The sequence below is a fragment of the Doryrhamphus excisus genome, chromosome 21, assembly GCF_030265055.1.
Source record: "Doryrhamphus excisus isolate RoL2022-K1 chromosome 21, RoL_Dexc_1.0, whole genome shotgun sequence".
Taxonomy (NCBI): Eukaryota; Metazoa; Chordata; class Actinopteri; order Syngnathiformes; family Syngnathidae; genus Doryrhamphus; species Doryrhamphus excisus.
Window position 1 is genome coordinate 516995 of NC_080486.1, and position 21534 is coordinate 538528.

The window sequence follows — 21534 nt, forward strand, 5'->3', positions numbered from 1 at the left end:
GTGTGATGATTTTAGCGTTCCTTTTAAGATGTATATTGCGTAATAATGACCTGCGGTTGTGATGTCGATAATCTGATAATCTAATCTGCCTCCTGGTATGTCGTTTTATGACTTACACGCCGGTGCGTCTCGTACACCAGAAACTACGGCGATGCTGTTCTTTGAGGAGTTGGGTAAATGACCAGACTTGTAAACGGAGCCCATTTGGGCACCCCAAGAATGCAGTCTAGTAAGTCCCATCTTGGGTCTTTCATGGCGTCTCTGAGGGGACGGCTGGCAGGCACAACCCATCCAGTTGCTAAATACGGGCAGGAAGGCAAGAGGAGAGGAGGCAGCCTGATTAGTTGTCACTAATTATTCATTAGCTCATCACAGCCACTTGGACAGTGAAGGCCCCTGTGGGGGCAAATCTCTTTCCTTCTGTCTTCTGCTTTGGTCTGGTCTTCACACGGCTCTCCTCGTCGTCATTAGCTCATCCTGGACTACCGACTGCAGCCTGATGCTATGATTAGCGTGTCTCTTTCAGGCTGAAGCTAATTCCACACCTTCCTCTGGCTAACGTTGGCTAACAATGGGGGGGGGGGGGGGGTGCTGTGGAAAAGCTGCTATTCTGATTTGGCGGCGTCAGAAGGCCGCCCGTCACTGAGACACCACGAGAATGTATAATAGCCTCATGATTGGATTATTATTATTATTATTATTATTATTATTATTATTATTTATTATTACCTCCATTATCTATTTAGTGACTGGCCCCCACAGGCCGGCCGCTGCAGCTGGGAGCGATGAACAGGGGGTCCTATGGGGGTCCTATGGGCCGCTGGGATGCAGGCGATTCTGCCTAGCAACAAGCGACATGGCCAAGAAAAATAATTTTGTTAATTGCTTCCTGTTTCCATAAAGAGCATCTGTGTTGTTTACCACATAGAAATGAGAAGAAAACTAAGATGTCATAAAATGTATTAATTTCTATTTTCCTGTCATCAGTTGGTGGCCATCTTTGAAGAGCAGGATCCTCACAACGGAGGCGACGGCACGAGCGCCAGCTCCACGGGCACGCAGAGCCCGGAACTGTTTTCCGGGGAGCTGAGTTCCACGTCGGCCTTCCAGCCTTACCAAGCCAACAGCGAGATCGAGGTCACCCCGTCTGCTCTCAGATCAAGTGAGTCTCAGAACCCCATGTCGTCACATGGTGGGTCTATATCTAACACTCGGGTTGGTAGGGGTAGGTAGGGTAGGGTAGGTATGGTAGGTAGAGTATGGTAGGGTAGGGATGGTAGGTAGAGTATGGTAGGGTAGGGTAGGTAGAGTAAAGGTGCAAACAAAGCTGACGTCGACTTGGATCAGCTTGGCTGTCAGATCATCAGCTGGAGACAAAAGGAAAACGTTCCGCCTTCAAGTCAGCCGACGTCGAAGGATGGTCGGACTCGTCATGCTTCAGGTGCACGGTGGCGATCCGCCTGTCTGTCAAGGCCGTGTCGTGCGCAGAGCCGATGCCGATGTTCCCATCCCAGTGTCGCATAAAAAGCGAGGCGCCGAGACCCGGTGGAGGCGCTCAGTCATGCGTGAGCACGAGCGCACGTGCCCGAGCGCGGCGGACGCGCACGTAACCCTGAAGCGCCGTGGAGTGTGAGGTTGCTACACTGGTCTTGGCGTTGCGTGAAGTGGAACAGCCGGTTGATGTGCGGCCGCCTTCAACTTCAAAGCGCATTCACGGCCAAAGATTCCAACGCTCGCTTCTCACCTGCACTCGGCTAAAGTTCATTCCCGAGTCCTGCAACCTCTCTGCAGCAAACTTTTACTCAGACAAGGCCTTTTTCTTGGCTAGGAACCCTTTCATGGTGAGTTAGAAGGAAGCTCATCTTCAGGCAGCTTGACTCTTAAAGGTGACTGACCCAGAGGACTGGCTGCCATGGCAGGGGGCTTTTCCATGGCCCAAATACCTGTGGTACCAGGACAACGGGGTGCTAGTTCTAATACCTGGTCAGCTGGTGGTCTACTGCTGGTAACTCATATATATATAGACATATGACATATGACATATGGCAAGAAAAGAACACGCTTAGTGTTATACTTCCCTCACCTGCTCCTGGTCTCCTCAGATAAAATGTCTGAAGACCCCTCTTCTCCTCCATTCTCCTCAAAAATGGAAAACGGTCCCAATTCTCCCAAACATCACCAACAATCTGTCTCAGTATGTGCAAGTTCTGCATATTAGTGTCCTTTTACTGTGGCCAGCCTAAGGCACATGTGCACCAATCAGTCTAATTATGCAGGATTCTTAATCCAGTTGAACAAAAAGAATAATTTTCATATGAACACAAATGAAATTTAGCATGTTTAGACGTGACGCTAGTCTCCCTGCTGAGATGCAAACGAGGAAACTACTGGCAGTGAAATTGCTTCTCGAGCATCAACGTCTTTAGCACCTGTAGCACCTTTGCTAGCGATGCTCTGAGGCGGGGGTGGGGGGGGTATTTAAAATGATCAGATTGATTTCCCTGATGACTACTGGCAAGTGTCCCCTTTCACGTTCCTTGGGAGCCCATTTTCCATTAGCATGCTAGCAGGAGCCGTGCAGGTGCTAATGTTCATAACTGGATTGGAGATGAGATCTAAATGACAATAATGAATGTCAATCATGATTCTGCCCATCACGCTAATCTCTTAGCAAGAGAGATAATACTCTGTTGTTGCTCTTTCTACCCAGATATGATATTTTATTACAGTAGATATCTCCTGCATGCGTTGTTCTTGGGAATACGACGCAGATGTTCCAGGCAAACACCTCCTCCAAAAGTTGGAACTGCACTTTCATACAATAATGTGGTGTTATTAATATTATTAATACTCCGCATGTTTGATTGATGGACACACGGACAGTGTGGCTCATGGTAAGGCCTCCTCTCAGGCGCAGGCCTTACTTCAAATAAACGCTTGGCACGCCCTCGTTTTTGGTGGTTAATTGGGTCCAGTCTCCCAGTCCCTGTCTGGGTCATGGCATGGGGGCTGGGCATATATTTTTACTACTAATATGCCATAGTCAACCGTGAAATAGCCATTGCTTATTAATTACGATTTGGAAAAGAAAAAGTGATATAGCGACGGATGAGTGTATCGATAGCCGTATCATTCAGCATTGAGTTATTTATCCAAGGTAAATAAACCTTTGCATGTAATATATTCCAGGGAAGTACCGGTACTCTCAGACGGGAGCATCAGTAAAGTATCATCCACCCATGCCAAGTCCTAACAGGGTGGTGCGGTCATTACTGGGATTGTGTGTGCTTGTGTGTGTGTGTGTGCACTTGTGTGTGTGTGTGTGCACTTGTGTGTGATTGTGTGTGTGTCAGGTGTCTTTTGAAGAGAAGCACTTTTCTCTAATCCAATTTGTCTGGGTGAACCTCCACTAAAAGACGGGGTGCCCTCAGCCAAGGCCGTATAGAAGTCGTGGAGATATAAACACAACACGTGACACGAGTGCCCACCTTGGCGTCGTTCTTGCTTCGTGTTTTGTTGTTACATTTCTCCATGAACGTTACATTTCTCCATGAACGTTACATTTCTCCATGAATGTTACATTTCTCCATGAATGTTACATTTCTCCATGAACGTTACATTTCTCCATGAATGTTACATTTCTCCATGAATGTTACATTTCTCCATGAACGTTACATTTCTCCATGAACGTTACATTTCTCCATGAACGTTACATTTCTCCATGAACGTTACATTTCTCCTAAAGGTGGCTGTTGTGACTTTATGTCAAGGTTTCAGCTGACGACGGGCCTGCCGCTCCAGCTGAGCGTCTCCCAGTGGATTTGGGGGCCTTCCAAAGGCGCTGATTGCTTATTATAGATAAAAGTAGCAGGTTCAGGTTTTGGAACCGTGTGCTGCTCGGTCCGATAGCAGCCACCGATACTTATCTGTCATCTGCCCTCTCGCTTTATCTGTCCCTGGTCCAGAACCACGTCCTCAATCTCCCCCTCTACCAGTGAGCTGGTAATGCGGTGCAATCGCTGCTCTCATGTCGGGCTGACCGAGCTCATAGCTTGAATTATGGCTTCTGGGTTTGCTACGCTTATCCTATGGATCTCCATGAAATCAGGCTGCTTTCATTGAAACTAGTTAGGAGAGGATGGGGGGGGCATAGGACATGTTCTTCCAACCTGCTGACTCAAAACCTGACACCACTGGCTTATTACATCTTTAAACCACCATTACATCATACAACATGGACTTAAATTACCACTACATCATACAACATGGACTTAAACCACCACTACATCATACAACATGGACTTAAATTACCACTACATCATACAACATGGACTTAAACCACCACTACATCATACAACATGGACTTAAACCACCACTACATCATACAACATGGACTTAAATTACCACTACATCATACAACATGGACTTAAATTACCACTACATCATACAACATGGACTTAAACCACCACTACATCATACAACATGGACTTAAACCACCACTACATCATACAACATGGACTTAAATTACCACTACATCATACAACATGGACTTAAACCACCACTACATCATACAACATGGACTTAAATTACCCCTACATCATACAACATGGACTTAAACCACCCCTACATCATACAACATGGACTTAAACCACCACTACATCATACAACATGGACTTAAACCACCACTACATCATACAACATGGACTTAAATTACCACTACATCATACAACATGGACTTAAACCACCACTACATCATACAACAGGGACAAGGCTTTAATGTACGTCAGTGATAACGATTGTGATGATGGGACACCACGTGATTTTTCGATATCACTACATAATTAAGGTGTTGCCCCTAGCAAAGCCTAGCTTCTTGCTTTGTGTGTGTGTTACAAGCTAAACTGAAGGTGTTTAACGTGTGTGATTGTGGAGGACACGGAAGGTAATGAGTAAATTGGAGAGGCTAACTAGCTCGCTATGCTAGCAGTGGCCGATTGCCCCCCCCCCCCCCCCCGACCCTGTAGCCTGAGCAACATGATGTAACAAAGAATACTAGGAGTGTAAAGGGGACTATAGGGGTGTTAGTAAGGTCTACAGGGCTCTAATGTGAAAACCCATATTTAGAAGTCATACAGGTTTTCTATGCTCTGTGACAATATTCCCTTTATCAACCCTGAATCCTGGCTTGAAGGCATGAAGGGGACGCTTCCCTGTGCAGGATGCTATGTTGGAAAAAGTCGAAAAAAATGACACCCAAACTGTTCTCAAAGTCAGGACTTGACTCCGAAATCAAGTCCAATATGGAGACTTCATTTCCGGACGAATCAGCATCCTCAAACTGGGCAGGTTCATCCCGGCCACAATGATGGCCCTTTTAAAGCCTCCCTGCCCCCCGAGCCCCATCGTCTGCCCCCGTGAGCCGAGTGGCTATTAGCTGTGCTCACACGACTCCTCCCCACTCGTGCACGGGGAGCACCACGGCTCTAAAACTGCTAACGAGTGGCTGCCAGTTCACTCATCGGGACAATTAGTCATAAAAACACTCATACGCTGGTAATATCATTCCAGGACTATTATAGCTCATCATTGAAGCGGCCATTGAAGACGTTGTTTTGGTAATCAAGTGGGAAAAGACCCCACTCAGCACTGCTGGGCTCGTGTTCCAGTATCAGGCCTGCATTTCTCCAGCGAGGGTCCCCATAAAGCCGGAGCCGAACAGCTGAATCATGCAGATGTGGGTGGGTTGGGGGGGTGGGGCTGGGGGGGCATCTGGACACTTGATTGCTTTGGTTGTGCTGGCCCTCGCTCACTCGGAGCAACACAAGACCACGCAGGCCAGAGTGGAAGCATGGTGGTCATGTCCACTGTGACACGCAAGCGTGGACTTTAAATGGCCGGCCCCCGTAACCCCGGGACACGCGTTTGTTTGCCCCGACTTGGGTGTCATGCCAGACACGTTGCAGAGGGACGTTCCAAAGAAGGATGGCGTGACCTTTCCCATCTGAGCTACTACATTGGACTCCATTAGTGGAGCCCTGTGGGATGTTTCCTGCATGCTTTCATTAACTATGTAAACACGTGGAGTCCCAAGATAACGTATTCACGGGGGGGGCTATTTTGGGGAGCCGTTTTGGTCTGTTTGTGTACGGGCAGGGAGTGGGAACATAACTGACGATTGGAGAGTTTTTTTTTTTTTTTTTTACAATGGGGAAAGTCACAGACTCCCGGAAGGGGGGGCGATCACGTGGTGGTCAGCAATGTGCTAGTTGGTGGAAAGGAAGACATAGCAGGACTTTATTCCTCAACCAACAACCCCATGGCTTACTAGATTATTTAACTTTGTTCATTGATAAACTAAATGAAATGATTAACTACATTTTGATCATCATAATCAAATAGGTGCATCCCATTGCGTGAATCCTCAGCTGCCCTGTTTTTAGCTCTTTGTATGTCTTTAGAATGCTCCGTATAAAAGACGTATTCCATGTCTTCCATACAGTGGGGATTATGGATGATGGGGAACGTTCTAAAAAAGGTGTACTTTCCCTTTAAACCACATTTAGAAAGAAAAGACACCAAAATCTGACCTTTGGCCTCGCCTCCCCCTCCTGGTGCAGCACGAGCGCCTAAATTACTGATGGAGCCTGAATGTGGCATCATGGTGACATCATGATTCCCGAGATAAAACGAGGAGGAGGAAAGGAGAACGCCTGTGTGATGCAATCATGATGTGTTCATGTTGCCGTGTTTATGAGCTGGGGGGGGGGGTGGGTGTGGGAAAATGAACAAATGACAAATGTGGTCATGTGACGATGACATTATGTTCAGACATTTGCATAATTAGAAGCTCGGTGTCCAACGTTGACAGCAGAGGATTCTCCCGTTCCGCCAACAGGCGTCAGATGCAAAATGTGGGTGACCCCCCCCTCCCCCCCCCCCACACACACACCCCCCCTTACACCGCGTGCTCTCACAGCTGATAGACTTAGCAAGCGACCTCCTGTTAGAAGACAATGGGGCAGGTCAGCGCAGGAAGTGGAGGGAGGGGAAGAGGAGGGGCGTCTCACAAAGGGACTAACGATGTGGGGGGGGGGGGGGGGGCTGCTAGGTCCACAGGGATGAAGAGTCTGGAAGAAGAAGCTAATCACCCAAAATGGCTTAGTGGACTATGTTGAGCCTCTTTGGTACCAACATCAACCTGCCAACCTTCAAGAGCCTTTAGGAGTATTTATTTATTTTGGATGTTAAAAAGGCTTACTGTTTAGTTATTACCTATTACCTATTAGCTATTAGCTATTAGCGTCAGCTTCTTGACTTTTGCTCTACTTATGCCATGTTTGCTTTTTTTGAGGTGTAATTTATCCACGAGATGATAAAAGAGCAACAAAAATAAGCAGTTGTTCTTCACACGTTCTGGTTTGGTGGCGTGCCTTGGGATGTAAACTAGGTGGCTCGGCTCATCTTTCAGTACAGTACATGAAGTTCCCAAAATACTGCAAGTATGACATGTTCTAATGAAAGTACCTGTTCCTACTTGCTGACAGCATGGCTAGAAAACCTCGCTGGAGCTCTTTGAATAGCCGCCTTGTTAGGCGGGATAGGTGTGTCCATGACGAGCATTCCTTGCTGTTTTTCCATCTTTCTATCGGAAGCGCAGGAAAGAGAGTGGTGTGTTCGTGTCTCGCGTAAGGACTGCATGACGGCAACATTCCAAAAAAAAAGAAATGAACTTGACAGTAAAATGAGAAAGGTAACATTCTGTAGGAAATGATGAAACACGTGGAATACGCTGGTAACTTCTCTCTAAAGTTTGGAAAGTATTTTCCTTGGTGCATTGTGATACACACACACACACACACACACACACTTTCTCACACACACACACACTCACTCGAGTTAGCTTGGAAATGACTCCAGCAGGTTGTTCCGTCATGCTAACATCAAAGTCAGGTCAGTATTTTATTGGTTATCCACTTTTTATTCTTGCCGCTTGGCACCTTTGGGGAACAGGACTGATGTCTGTCACGTGCACACGCGTGCACACACATGCACACACGTGCACACACAGACTGGAAGGTCAAATCCACGCAGGAGTCAGTCATTAGAAGCAGCAATCTTGAAGCATAGCGTGAAACCAGTCGACCCTGCAGCAGGGCGTTAAATACGAGTGGAATGGAAGCTCAAAAAGGTCTGTATACGCGTATACCTGGATACTTGCATACCTGGATACTTGCATACCTGCATACCTGTATACATGCATACCTGTATACATGCATACCTGTATACCTGCTTGTGTCAAGGTCGGCATCCTTCCACACACTGACCCCGCCCCCTAGCTGCTGTGTGGCTTCAGCCATTCGCTCTGCAACGTCTGTTAACTAGGAAGCTTGAATTGGATGGTGTATCTCCTCTTCATCAAAGTTCTGGCAAAGCCTATTATTGGTCAGCACGTTGGTAGTGTGCTTGAACGCATCACCAGTGCAGGACACACGGTGCCTCACGTGTGTGCGTCCAGTGAACAAAAATAACGTGATTAAAGGAGTTCCTGTCTGGAATCTGTCTGTAGTGTCCCGATGATGGTCATCCTTTGTGGACTTTGTGGGTCATACCATTCCACACAATGGAAACATCTTCGGCAAGACGTCTAAAAATGATATCTGCGATAAATAAAAATGGTCTGCCGGCTGCTACTGGTTTCCATAGCTCCGACCAGTGAGACCATTAAACCAGCCAGGGGTGTATTATGGTTAAACAGGTTTCCAAACCTTTGCTTGGGTTAGCTACCCAAGTTTGACAGAGTAGCTGCTGCACGGCGTCACGTCGGTTTCCTGCGCCGGCAGAGCAGCAGTAAATCAGGGAGGCGTGTGAAAGCGCGTTGTGTGATCAAAGCTGTGATCGTGGGCCAAAGTAAGTACTTAGCGAGCCGACTTAGCGAGCCGTCCTGTGAGTGGGAAGATGGGAATGTGGCAGGGACATCGCCCCGCTTCTTTGGCCCGCTTTGATGAAAAACAGGAGGATGAAGAGGCATCTGTGAAATATCTTAAATGGCACGCAGGGAAGGAGTTGATGGGAAGAATATTCCGTATTCCGCAACACAAACTTCTACTTTTGAAATTCCATGGAAAAATTGTAGTCGGTCTACGGAACCTGGTTGGGGATTTTGAGGGTTCAAGTTCAGATTTGGTTCCACGGCGCTGCTGGGGCTCCCTTGAGCAAGGCATTAACATGTAGAAGCTCTGTTGGTGGCGATGAATTAGTTCCAGAACCGACGGCAATTAGTGAATTTCCACCATATTTTTCAAGCTTAACCCGTTTACAGCCTTTTAGAGACTTTAACATGATTAGAGCCCTCTAGACATGAAATAACACCCCTATAGTCACCTTTAGTACCCAACATAGTAGACATTAGAGAAAATAAGACATAATATAGTTATAATGATTCCTGCACAGCCGTCTGACTCCGCCCCCTAGTATCCTGCTATCGTTCTGGCCTTTGCATGAGTCACGTTAGCGTCTGCCCCCCAGGGAGACTACAAGGGCAGCTGCTGTTCCAGCCTTATTTTGCTCCGGTAAGGAAGAAAGGAGGATCTGGGCGATGCCACCTAAGATAAAGACGTTCCTTACTAATGGTGTCACGGCCATTAAGCTTGCTAAGTGTGTTTATTTGTCTCCACTCCAAAGGAGAAGGCAACCTCCAACGTGTTCTCACCAGACACCTTATTATGGAGGAGGGTCTGGCTGACGTAGGAACCTGCAGAACTTCAAAATAAACACAGCAGGGTAACCAAATGGAGGAGTTGGCTGCGTCACCTTCCACCTGAAAGACCTTTTAGATCTTTCCCTGGACTGGAGATTGGCCATGCTATGGAAATGTACCCTTTCCATAGCCATGCTATGCTATGGAAATGTACCTTTTCCATAGCCATGCTATGCTATGGAAATGTACCTTTTCCATAGCCATGCTATGCTATGGAAATGTACCTTTTCCATAGCCATGCTATGCTATGGAAATGTACCCTTTCCATAGCATGGGAAGTAATTTGGCCCACGATCCTTCCTTGACACACAAACTACTTTCTTTTCAGAAATGGATGTTATTTGTATAAATATGAAACCTTCCTATTGTTGCCGTATGGTACTACATGACGTTTGCTTTGTAAATATAAGTTGAGAAAGTTGTGTTCATGTCCCCACTTGGCCTTGAGTCTGTGTCCTTTACATATTTCATCCCTATTGCCACGGTAACACCCCCCCCCCCCCCACCACCACCCCCCAAAACCGCCTTGCTCTCACCTCAAATGGAGCCTTTTGTCCCACGTGGGCGGCCGGGGTCAGGATGTATTCAGTGGAAGTCCTGGCTGCTCACGGGGGACATGAATATGTAGTCAGCGGTTGGGGGGGGGGGGGGGGGGCAGGGGGGGCTAAATGGGCCGCTGCCATCACTTATTCAGCTATTCCACTGATTCAAAGTAACCCGGGAAAGAAAAGAAAGCATTTAGAGAATTTCCAAAGCCACCATCGCTTGGCATTTTTATTCAAATCAGTTTGAGGGCAAGAAGGGAAGGGAGGCCCCTGGGGACCCGCAGGGAAGGGCTTTTATTTATTTATTTATTTATTTATTTATTTAATTTATTCATTGGCGGCATTTCCCTCCAATTCATTCAGCTATCGTGGAAATGATCAATGAGAGGAGGCCCTCAGGGTACGTACAAGTTCCCTTCCGACGTACACCCAAATGACCCCTGGTGTACCCACGGTACACACGCAGGACATCAAACACGCACTTGCGTCCATTATTCCATTAGATTTGCCGAATATTAGCTGTAGTTATTTGTATGGTCAGATGTTTCATGCCGTCATGATGATGGCACTTTAGTCGTACGCCCCATTGGGCCAAGTGATAGATTGATATCGTCCATTGATTGAAACAAGCTAATATATAACCCCCCCGACCCCCACCAAGGTGAATGAAAACGTGAGGTCAAACCAATAAGAGGTAATAGCCCCTGTAGACTGACCCCCCCCCCCCCCCCCCCCCCCCCCCTGGCCTTAATCCCCCCCTATATATACGGGCTGGATCAGGGCTCCAATTTATTAGCCAGGGGCCACCCCCACCAGCCTCGATCGATGGCCGACTGGGGGTAGGAGTTATTAAAGCAAACCCTTGGAGCCTCCAAATACCCCCCCCCCAATAAAAAAAGAGTAATTAATGAGGACTAAACGTCTGTAACGCGTTTTGTGTGCGATAGAATCCTCACGTATAGAATAATAATAATATATAGAATCATAGCCCTCAATGAATGTGGGGGCTTGAAGTCCATTTAATGTAATGGGGGGGGGGGCACTAAGAGCACCCCACCCCACACATGACCAATACATTTGCATACGTTTGCAAGAGATTGATCCACCTGGATGGCAACATATGACAGGAGATGACAAAGGAGATGACAGGTTTTGTGTGGAGGACAGGAAAGTGAAAGTGAAAGTGAAAGCTAAAGTACATACAAAAGAGTTATTAGAGGTATTGAACTGTGTTGTGTGTCGCTCTATCGTACTTCCATAGTAGCGTGTCTGTGAATTTGTGGGATCAGATGTTGGCCAATCCAAGTCCTTCATAAGCAGACGGAATACGCACAGGAAGCCATCATGGCTTCCCGAGGGATGGCGTTGGCCCCATGAAGAAAATAATCCAAACCCAATAGTAGCTTGAATTTGGATTCAGATTTGAGTTCTTGCTAATTGCTAGCCCGTTGTCATGTTAGCACCTGCAGCTAATGCTAATCTTCGTCCAGGTGGCTAAGTCAAATCCAACCTAGAAGAGTTGCGTCCCATCCAGGACTACAGTGGAGGTGCCAAACCATCCCATGGTGCCTGGGCAGCTGCTTGTTTAAACTCCTGTGACGTTGCAGCAAATGAAGTGAAACAAATCCAAATGTTTCATGCTGTGTGACAGCAACAGATGCACGGTTGGGATATCGGCACGTTTCTGGATGCTTTTACTTTCCCGACGGCCCCGACGGGACATCAAGCATCAATCAGCACCCTTGTAAGTGGAAGCATTCCAGACCTTTTAACATACATCAGCATTGTGTGCTTCCCCTTAGGACAGCTCTACTTCCCATTCCGGCGAGAATAAAAGTCCCTTGGAGGCCAAGACATTCCATGAATGGACTTTAACAGCATTTCCTTCAAAGCTGATCAAAATGGATGATGTCTGGAAAAAAGCATGTCATGGTGAAGGACTGAATGATTGAATTAAATGGGATACAACGTCTCTTGGGAGACAAGGCCAAGGCCAAACGTCCAAAGTTGGAAAACTACCGAATACTCACTAAGGCCTGAATTTTCTCATTGGGATTTGTTTCCCTAGAAAACTGTGTTTTTTTAAATATAATTCAGATTTAAAAAAGGAATTATATATATGATATATTCACGATGTCTCTTATAAGGTGTTCCTTCGATGCGGTCATCGGTGACATGATCACTCCAGGCGGGTGTTGAGGCCGCCTGTGTCCTTGTCATCATCCATCGGTGAAAGACAATAAATGTTGTAAAAAATGTTAAACGGACTATTAGCCAGGCATCAGCTAATGCTAACGATGGCGGAAGGCTGACTGTGACTGTTTGTATTTCCTGATACTGGAACTGGACTGGTAAGTTGGTAAGTCCATACGGGTGTCATGTTGTGTCTTCCTGTTGTCTTTTTAAGGTGCCTGCCTTGGAACAGAATTGGTGATGTCATGTTGATTGATATGCTATGATTAATATTAATATGCACATCCTCATCAAATAGAGTATCACTCAGCTACTTTTGGTAGTAATATACTGAAGCACGCTGCTTTCATTGAGACCCCCCCCACTTCTGGAAAGGAGCCTGAGCTGCGAGCGCTCGTCCATCATGGACGTCACCACCAACCCTAAATGTCATTTTCACTGTTGCTTAGAAAATGGGTCAGTGTGGAAGATGATGCTAAGCTAGTAGAACATACTTTAGCAAAGCTGATGAATCACGTCAGGGATGCTTTGAGAAAAAGGATGGAAGTCTAGGATGGAAGAGGATGCAGGCTCGTTCCTGGAGGCGTCCACAGCAATCGCTTCACGTTGCCTTTGACGCCGTCTCCTCTTGTCGTGGCATTAAAGCGGAGCCGAGTCGGCGTCTATGAGCTCGTGTTTGGAGGATGAGATGGAAGCACGGCGGCCATGCGGGGATGGATGACAGCTGGTTAGCAAACTGTTTGCATAGCCATGGATGTGTTGCTCAGGCTGCTTCCACGATCCAAGAACACATCCACCGGCCTTTTGGGAGAATCCTAACGAGTCCCACCTCAGCCGGCGCTTCCATGTTCTTAGCTGACTTCCCTGAGAAACGGCAGAGTTCTTAGCCGTGTTTTCACTGCAGTGACGATTGGCGCTTCCCTTCGGCTACTTGCTTTGGCAGCCGGGACGCCAAATGTTGGCCGTTTTTCCGGAGTCTGAGTTGAAGGGTGGTAATTGTGGTAGCTCTCACACAGCGGCGTGTTTCCGGTGTAGTTTACTGTGAAGATAATTGTACGTGACTTCTGGCACTGTTAGAATATATGTTCCTGTATGAATTATGTCACAATGATCCGTAACTTGTGAGTCATCTGCTTGGAAAGTTGTTCTGTTTGCACTAGCTTGGCCAAGGCAAAGCTTTCACAAGTGTGCTTTTACTTGTGCAGTTTAAATCACGTGTAGAGGAAATCTACCTTTTCCATATTTTAGTGTTACAGGACTTCAGCCAAGACAAACCAGCCATGTTGAAGGCGTGCAGTGTTTTCTTGGACAAATTATTGGAGGAAAAAACGAGCCTCATTGTTGGCTTTGACATAAAATCCAACAACCCAGTTGCTAAATTATGGAATCCCACCCGAGGAACCCGTGACAGGCTTCCTCCATTAGCGTGTCCATCAGCAGGTGGACTGGAATTGCTGCCGTTTCCTCAGTTTGTCTTCTTTTACGCTTTCCCCCCCTAGACATGCCTCTCCGTGTCCGTCGGAGCAGCGATCCTTCCCTGGCCGGCCTTCCCGCCGGTGAAATTCCACTTGGCACAGAAGAACCGTCCAGAAAGAACCCGAGTCGCTGGTCCACAACCGCTGGCTTCCAGAAGTATAACCACAAGCCCCACACGGATGGTGGCACCAACAGCCTGGAACGCAAGGTACCTCTTACACTGACTCCTCTTTTTTTACACGGAATCGGATGTGTATCAAAAATACAGAATGATCACTTTTGGCACCCCCAAAACGACACTATACGACTATACGACAGTAGGACTATAGTACCAGTTTTTGGCAGTTAACTGGTTCTAGACCCAACTCAAAGTAGGAGTTCCTATTTATGAAAGGAATATTTTAGTGATTACAGGTGGTTTTACATGTGATTAGAGCCCTCTAGACATGAAATAACACCCCTATAGTCGCCTTTACACTCTTATTACTTACTTAGAAGGATGCTGCCAGGTAGGTTATGTTATGTTTTTTTTTATACTATTTGACTGCTAGTTTGGGAAGACAGTGTTTGCTGGGTACTGCATCTGAAGTAGTACTGTAAGCACAGTACTACAGTTGGACTGGAGCAGATTCCTCCAGGATCCATCAGACCGCATCCTTTCTTCTTCACTTTCACCCATTTGCTTCCAATGTCTTCATCCGTAAGATCATCTGATGAGGAATTTTCAGCACATAAAACCTGAAGCTGCACCTTCCATGTGGGCGGGAAGGGGAGACAATTATCATCCTAACAATGTCCCCCCCCCCACCCCCCCACCCCCCAGACCTCTACTTCTCTCCGGGAGGACAATGCAGTGCAGGGATGTGACACAGCAGCCTTCCATGCGATTAGCTTGTCGGGCTGCATCGTCTGCTAATCCTTTTTAAAGCCACTCCACTTGTCCGAGCCTCAGCGACGTTGACAGCCCACTTCCACGCCAGGGGAGCCACGGGAAACGCCCATGAAGCCTTTATTTGGGGGGGGGGTGTCCTTTCCGGCCCGTGTCAGAGTGGTGTGTCAGAGTGACACTGAAACCTGGGCATATTCCTGCGTACATCGTTTCACTAGCGCGTTGTACGCGTTGCCTTCATGCCCTCCATTTCCACGCTAACGTGTTTAGAACAAGAAGATAGGAAATGACATCACACCAGAGCTCTAATCTTAAAATCGGAACGTTTTACTTCCAGTATTTCTTCATTCATTCCTTTTCTCTGCTGTTGATTTACTTCTGGACTATGGAATCTACCCAGCATGGTGCACTGTGGTCGGACACCCTCTATGAGCGCCCCGGTGTGCCGCCTCGGAGGTCAGTAGAACCAGGCTAGAGAGCTAGGGCCGCCTGGTGTGGCCCAACATGGTGCACTGTGGTCGGACACCCCCTACGAGCGCCCCAGTGTGCCGCCCCGGAGGTCAGTAGAACCAGGCTAGAGAGCTAGGGCCGCCTGGTGTGGCCCAGCATGGTGCACTGTGGTCGGACACGCCCTACGAGCGCCTTGGTGTGCCGCTATGTTCTCATGCCGGAAGCCAGTGTCTCTTCTTCAGATGTTGACGTTCCTGAGGATATAACTGCACCTACTGGTCACATTTGGTACTACAGTTGACTGCGTAGAATGGGTATTCCAGTATCCATCCTCACATCCTGAATTTGAGCCTTGGGACTATCCCACAGGGCTCCAATGGCGTGACGTGAATGGCTCTTTCTTCGTTTTGATAACAAACTCCATGTTGGGTTGTTCTATGTATATTCTTTCCAATGACTTTAGCATACTGGGCTGTCAGGCAGCGATGCCGGGGCCAAGCCTGTGTCTTTCCTGTCCATAAAGACCACATGTCCAATGTATTAGTCCATATATTTATTCCCTTGAGCGCAGTCTGAGGTTCCAGGAATGCCGTGTAAGCAATAAAGAATCCAGAAGGGATTGTGGAGTCCAAGCGGGCGTGTCTTCCATTGTCAATGTCCGTGATGCGTCCTTTGGTGGAAGGATCTCCTGGTTTAGTAAACCCACCACTACCTTCTAGAACTTGTAGCTGTTCTGCTACTTCTCCACTTGGATTTTATGAAGTGTGGTAAAAGCTGGCGCTGTGTCGCATGTTGAAGGTCGTGCCCGAGGTCATCCGTGTAGAGTCAAGTTTAACAATCCTGACGGCCAAGCTTCCTCGCCTCGTCACGCCACATTCTGACCTGCGAAGACTTGCTGTGACTTCTGGCCTGTGACTTCCTGTTGTTTCCTGTTGTCCGCCACTTCTATAACTCGATGAAGGAAAATACATAAATACATACACAATATGTCTTATTGATGTCGTATTGTCTCCTAATGTATCTACTTTATTGGGCAATGCAGATGTAAAGGTGACTATAGGGGTGTTATTTCATTTGTTGAGAGCTCTAATCGTGTTCATCACAGCATTTAGAAGATGGTAAACTAGTTGTCTATGCCATAACTACAAATTATTTCATTCCTGAATTGAATGCTATGTCACGGACATGGACTTGAGGCTCTGCAACCACCTGACCGCCATTAAAAAAAACCCACCATATTGTTTGTTTTGGCATATAACGATGTCATGTTAGCATGAGGACTGAAGACCATGTTAGCATCCAGTCTGACTGTTTCATCATCTGTGCTAATTAAACATTCTGTTAATTTCATCCTTTCCCAAACTCGAGCAAAGACCGTCCCCTGATCATCAACCAGGTTTTTGGCATCCCATAATGTCTTTGAATAAGCTCCACCTTTAAGATGCTATTGTGGTGTTCTGTGAAGGGCCGGGGAGTCCAGGCCTACCGGAGTCTTCCTCGGGATGCAAGTGGCAGGACCACTCGGTTCCAAAGAGAAATGACGAGATCCTCCCTCAGCACCAACCACCCAATGGTGGACCGTTGGCTTGACCGCCAAGAACAGGTACGCCGCTTTTGGAAAACGTCCCAGCCTCTTCTAGTGTGGAGCGTTTGTAGACACGCCATCAATGGTTGCATCATACTGTACTTCCTAAGTACATGAGATATATAACACATACAGTACATGCGTCCTAAATCTGGGCCGCCGTCTTTGGGAAGCTACAGTTCAACGTTCCGTCACCGCCATAGATGTCAGACTGGCTCCTCTGAAAGGTGCCAGGTCTCCTGGCCCACGCCGCCATGTTCCGTCTGCACTTTGTGACTGTGTGGCTTCGCCACCGGTCCCGCTTCTGCTCCACCTGTCAAGGGGAGTAAAGTGTTCCATTTGAAAGTTATGGAAAGTGACAGACGGCTGTAGGCAGAATAGAAATGACCTTGGGACGGGACCTTGTGGAAGAACTAACACCCGACCTTGTCTGACCCACGGAGGACGCTTTTGACACGCCCGCTTCATTCACCTTTGACAGTAAAGACATGGCTTTGTTACGTCCCACTTCCTCCTGGCCCCCAAAACACCCACGCTAGGCTGGGTGCCAGTGAATTGAAAACAAATTGTATCTGAGAGACGGTTGACAGTAGTAGTAGTAGTAGTAGTAGTATTAGTAGTAGTAGTAGTAACATGTGAAGTGACAATAACGGCATGGTCACATGTGAAAGTCACTGATTAGATTCCCCATTATTGCTCGTTATTGGTAGGTAGTAATGTTTATTATGATTATTATTTATTATTAAAATAATCATATTACCACATTAATGTCCACGCTGTTCCTGTTTATACTACATCATGTTTCCGGGTACTTTGCCGTACCTGAAGTCCATCTTCTCTCCTTTGGTGCCGAACGCCAGTAAAGCAGCTGTTATGCCTGGCGAAGCTCAGAACGCTCCAAGTGCTTCAGCCATTCATATTTGATCAGGCGTCCTCCGCCTCCATGAATAGAAAACGAGGCGCACAGGAGGACGAAAACGGCGCTTTGACTTTCAAAGTAAAACTAAGAGCGAGTCATGCGTTTGAGGATGTCGCTGGGAATGATCGCCTAAGCAGTCGCTAAATAGAGCCCATGCATGCCGGTTTCAACATGGACCAGGAGTACACAGATGATGTATGATTTTCCTTGCGGTGAACTTTGAAGTTGTCGTTCTTGCCGTTCTTAGCTCGGCGAAAAGAAAAAGCAAAGTGTCGGTTTTATCTTATTTACTGGATGTCTTGTTTTCTATGATTATATCTACTCGATCTATATCTACTATGTTGGGTGGCACAAATGTAAAGGTGACTATAGGGGTGTTATGTCATGTCCTGAGGGCTCTAATAGTGTTAAAACTATAACTATGAAAATGTTGTACTTCTTAATAATGAGTCCTACTTTGTGCAAATTGGCTTGCCATGGTGGGGCCTGGAACCAGTTACCAACCAGTTTAGGATGTCCAATTGACCAAACCAGTCCAAAGGTGGCCGGTTCAGTTCTCCATCGGTGGCTGTAGTATCATTCTCCATTTCAGCTCAGCTTCCACCCATTCTACTGAGATGTCTTCATTGAATCCTCTCCATCTTCCACCCACATCTGCTGCATGTCCTTAGTTCCTTGGCTGCAGTCCCCTCCGTGCCGCAGCTTCTTCCAGCGCTAATTCTTGATTAGGGTTCATGCGTTCGGCTTCTCCGATTTGCCCCGTGGAGTGAGAAATCACTTTCTCAATGAGAATAATTGAACAGGGGGTGCCAGCTCATTACCCGCAGATCACTGGGAGAAAAGAGGCACCTCAGCTCCAGACAATAATGACTTCAGGGAATGAAGTGGGGGGGGGGGGCAAAGCCACATGGACAGCGGTGAGCAAAACAGTTCTTATTTGGTAGAGTGATCAAAGGTGGTAGAGCACATCTTTGTCCTTTCTCCTACTCTTGGACTTATTATTCCAACCAATTCCACACTCCACAGTGGGTCAGATGCGTCCGCCCTGACACAGCACGCTCCATCAGCACAATATGCTGTCCTCACTTCCTGTGGAGTGATGCTTTTAAGGTGCAGGAGAAACATAACGAGGCCCGGCCAGCGTTAAGTGGATGGAACGGCCTCCCCAAATCGAGCCATTTCATTGGCCTGCAGAACAACGCTGGTCACCGCCGGATGCCGACGGGCAAACCAGGTGTATTTCATCAGGGAGGCAGATGATGGCCTGACAGGAAGCATTGGCATTCTCTCACCTGGAAGACCTGATCCACGGCAGTCCCTCACTTCAGCCGACGAGATTGTCAGAGGCTTTTGGGACTTCTCTTCATTAGCAGTCCTACCGGGACGCTCATTTCCCGACACATCTCTTCTTTTAGCTGGCTGTGGAAACGGACCCGGCCAAATGACTTTGTGTTCCTCCCTCATCCCAGCGTCTCAGCTTCCAATTAAAGCCCAAATGGAATGACCCCCGCCATCAGCGCCACCTTGATCCCCCTAGCTTCCATTATTCCAACACGACAGCAAACATTGATCCGGCCAATAGACTGTTGAGCCCCGTAATCACCAGCTCAGCTGTGTACCAGCGCTTTACTGGCTGCTCAATAATTCATACTTCAGCATCTCCTTCGTCTTCCGTCAAAACCCTGCAGCCGCCGTGACGAGTCGCCACGGTGTGGTCCCCATTCTACTTCCTGTTGGCGCGGGGAAGAAAAAAATGTGTTCCATCACAGTCCGTATCCAGATATTGGACGCTCTCAGGGAAATGAACATCACTGACGCTCACTGACCTTCACTGACCTTCACAGGATAAAAGATGGATTCCACATTCCACGCAGTGGGAAGCAGACTGGCCTCCCACTTAATAAGCTGAAAATGATGATGAATCGGAGAAGAACCACCAAGCCCCTTCTTAATGCACTGCGATTCAGATGGGGGGCCGCCCGCTCCACAGCCCCCGCCCCCGCCCCCACCATCACAGGATTATCTCTTCTGATCAGCCATCACACGTCAGGTGGAGAAGACGATAATATCCCCTTTGACGTGTTCTTGTCTGCACCAGAAAGTTGTAGATACGCCTGCCAAGTCCTATTTGAATGTTAATTCACTTCTGCTTTATTCCCGTTATTTATTCCAAAACCAAGGCGTGCTCGGACAAAAGCCTCTGATAATAACTCCATAATAACTAATAACTCCACTATTCAGGCACAACTTCTCCCGAGTCCAAGAGCAGTCGGGTCCGGTGCTGCGGTTATTGATGAGGTTTGTGACCGATCCTGGTCCTCTCGGCCTGTTGTGGGTTCTTCTCATTGAGCAGGTGATTGATTTAAGCCGTCATTAGCCGGCCTAATTCAATGGAAGTGCAGTTGAACAATACAGTAGGCAAAGGCCAGATCACGGCGGCATTGATGGATGGCTCCAGACCTGCTGTATAAAACAGAACTCATTGTGGATGAGGGACCACCAGGGAGGAAGGTAGGATGTCTTTTCATAAATTTTCAATAAGCGCTGTTGTACATCCTTTAAACCCCCCCCCCTCGTCCATCTACAAGCCACGATTGGCTTCCCCGACGTGGACAAAATGCAAGCCCACATCTGATTTCATTAGCCTAACTGCATTAGGAACCTGTCTGCCGTTTGCCTCAAGTCAATCCTGGTCGGGACGTTTACAAGCCAGGAGCTTTCTTGCACATCAAACGCAAGCACACTTTCATTTCTGGTGTGCAGAAGCAGAAACTGAAATGTATTCACAACAACATGCTTTATTTCAACTGTTGTATGGAGCAAACGTTAACATCACATCTTGGTGACAAGTCAACCTTTTGATGAGAAGGAAGGATGAAGGATGATTGCTTGGGACCCTGTGATCATCTGCTGAAGGTGACTCGGCTTTGCTGGCTCACAGATGCAACCCTTCATATTATTATTATTATTATTATTATTCATGATTGATGACTGGCTTTGTCAAAAAGCAGGTTGCCAGATCAGCAGCCATTGCCATGGTCACCAACCACTGCCTGTTATGTGATAATAATTGAAGCAGACAGAAACAGCTTTTTTCCTTGTTAATGTCGGCCATTAGGTTCTATTGAGGACCTTGGGGTTTGGGTAAATAGGTTGTGATGTCATCCGCAGATCAGGTTCCATCTTGTATAAGGTTCTGTCTTCTCCAGCGTAAATGCAAATTAGTGTCTCATGATCTCAGTTCCCGTGACATATTACTCGCTTTAATGGCGGCGCGGCACGGCGAGCCGGCGGTGCAGGAAGGGTTAAGTCGTGGCCAAAGGGGCGGGGCTCGGTCGTCGGCTGCAGCAATCACGTCTTAACCGAATCACGGAGGCCGCGTTGGGAGCCAAATTGCCTGTAATGGCAGTACGCTCCTGGGTACACGCTAGCGTACATAGCTGACCCAGCTGGGGAGACGCGCTACGAACTGGAGAACACGCCTCCATCTATTGTTGGACTTGGAAAACATACTTCTTGGTTTCATGTTGCGTCAGATCACACCATCCATTGGTTGGTTAGGAAGAAGCAGAGGGGATTGAACCCTCCCACTTCTCCATCTCTACTTGCAATTCATTTGCACCAACTTCTGCATGTTGACACTTTCGTCATTTCACTTTGTTCTCTTCCTGTGTGAAAAGGAAGTAAGGTGTGAAGATATTAGGATGCAAGGCAGACTTG

The 21534-nt window shown here is 47.4% G+C and overlaps 1 protein-coding gene across 7 annotated transcripts in view; it reads left to right on the forward strand.

The window, feature by feature from the left end:
- LOC131108418 (partitioning defective 3 homolog) overlaps positions 1–21534 on the forward strand; it is a 192215-nt gene that overhangs the window by 44305 nt on the left and 126376 nt on the right. For 6 of the 7 annotated variants that reach the window (XM_058059327.1, XM_058059333.1, XM_058059326.1 and 3 more), the window contains 3 exons: positions 988–1162; positions 13995–14179; positions 16776–16913. In XM_058059327.1, coding sequence (XP_057915310.1) covers positions 988–1162; positions 13995–14179; positions 16776–16913 — 498 coding nt within the window. The remainder of the gene's footprint in view (positions 1–987; positions 1163–13994; positions 14180–16775; positions 16914–21534) is intronic. The other variant, XM_058059332.1, reaches the window with a different exon arrangement.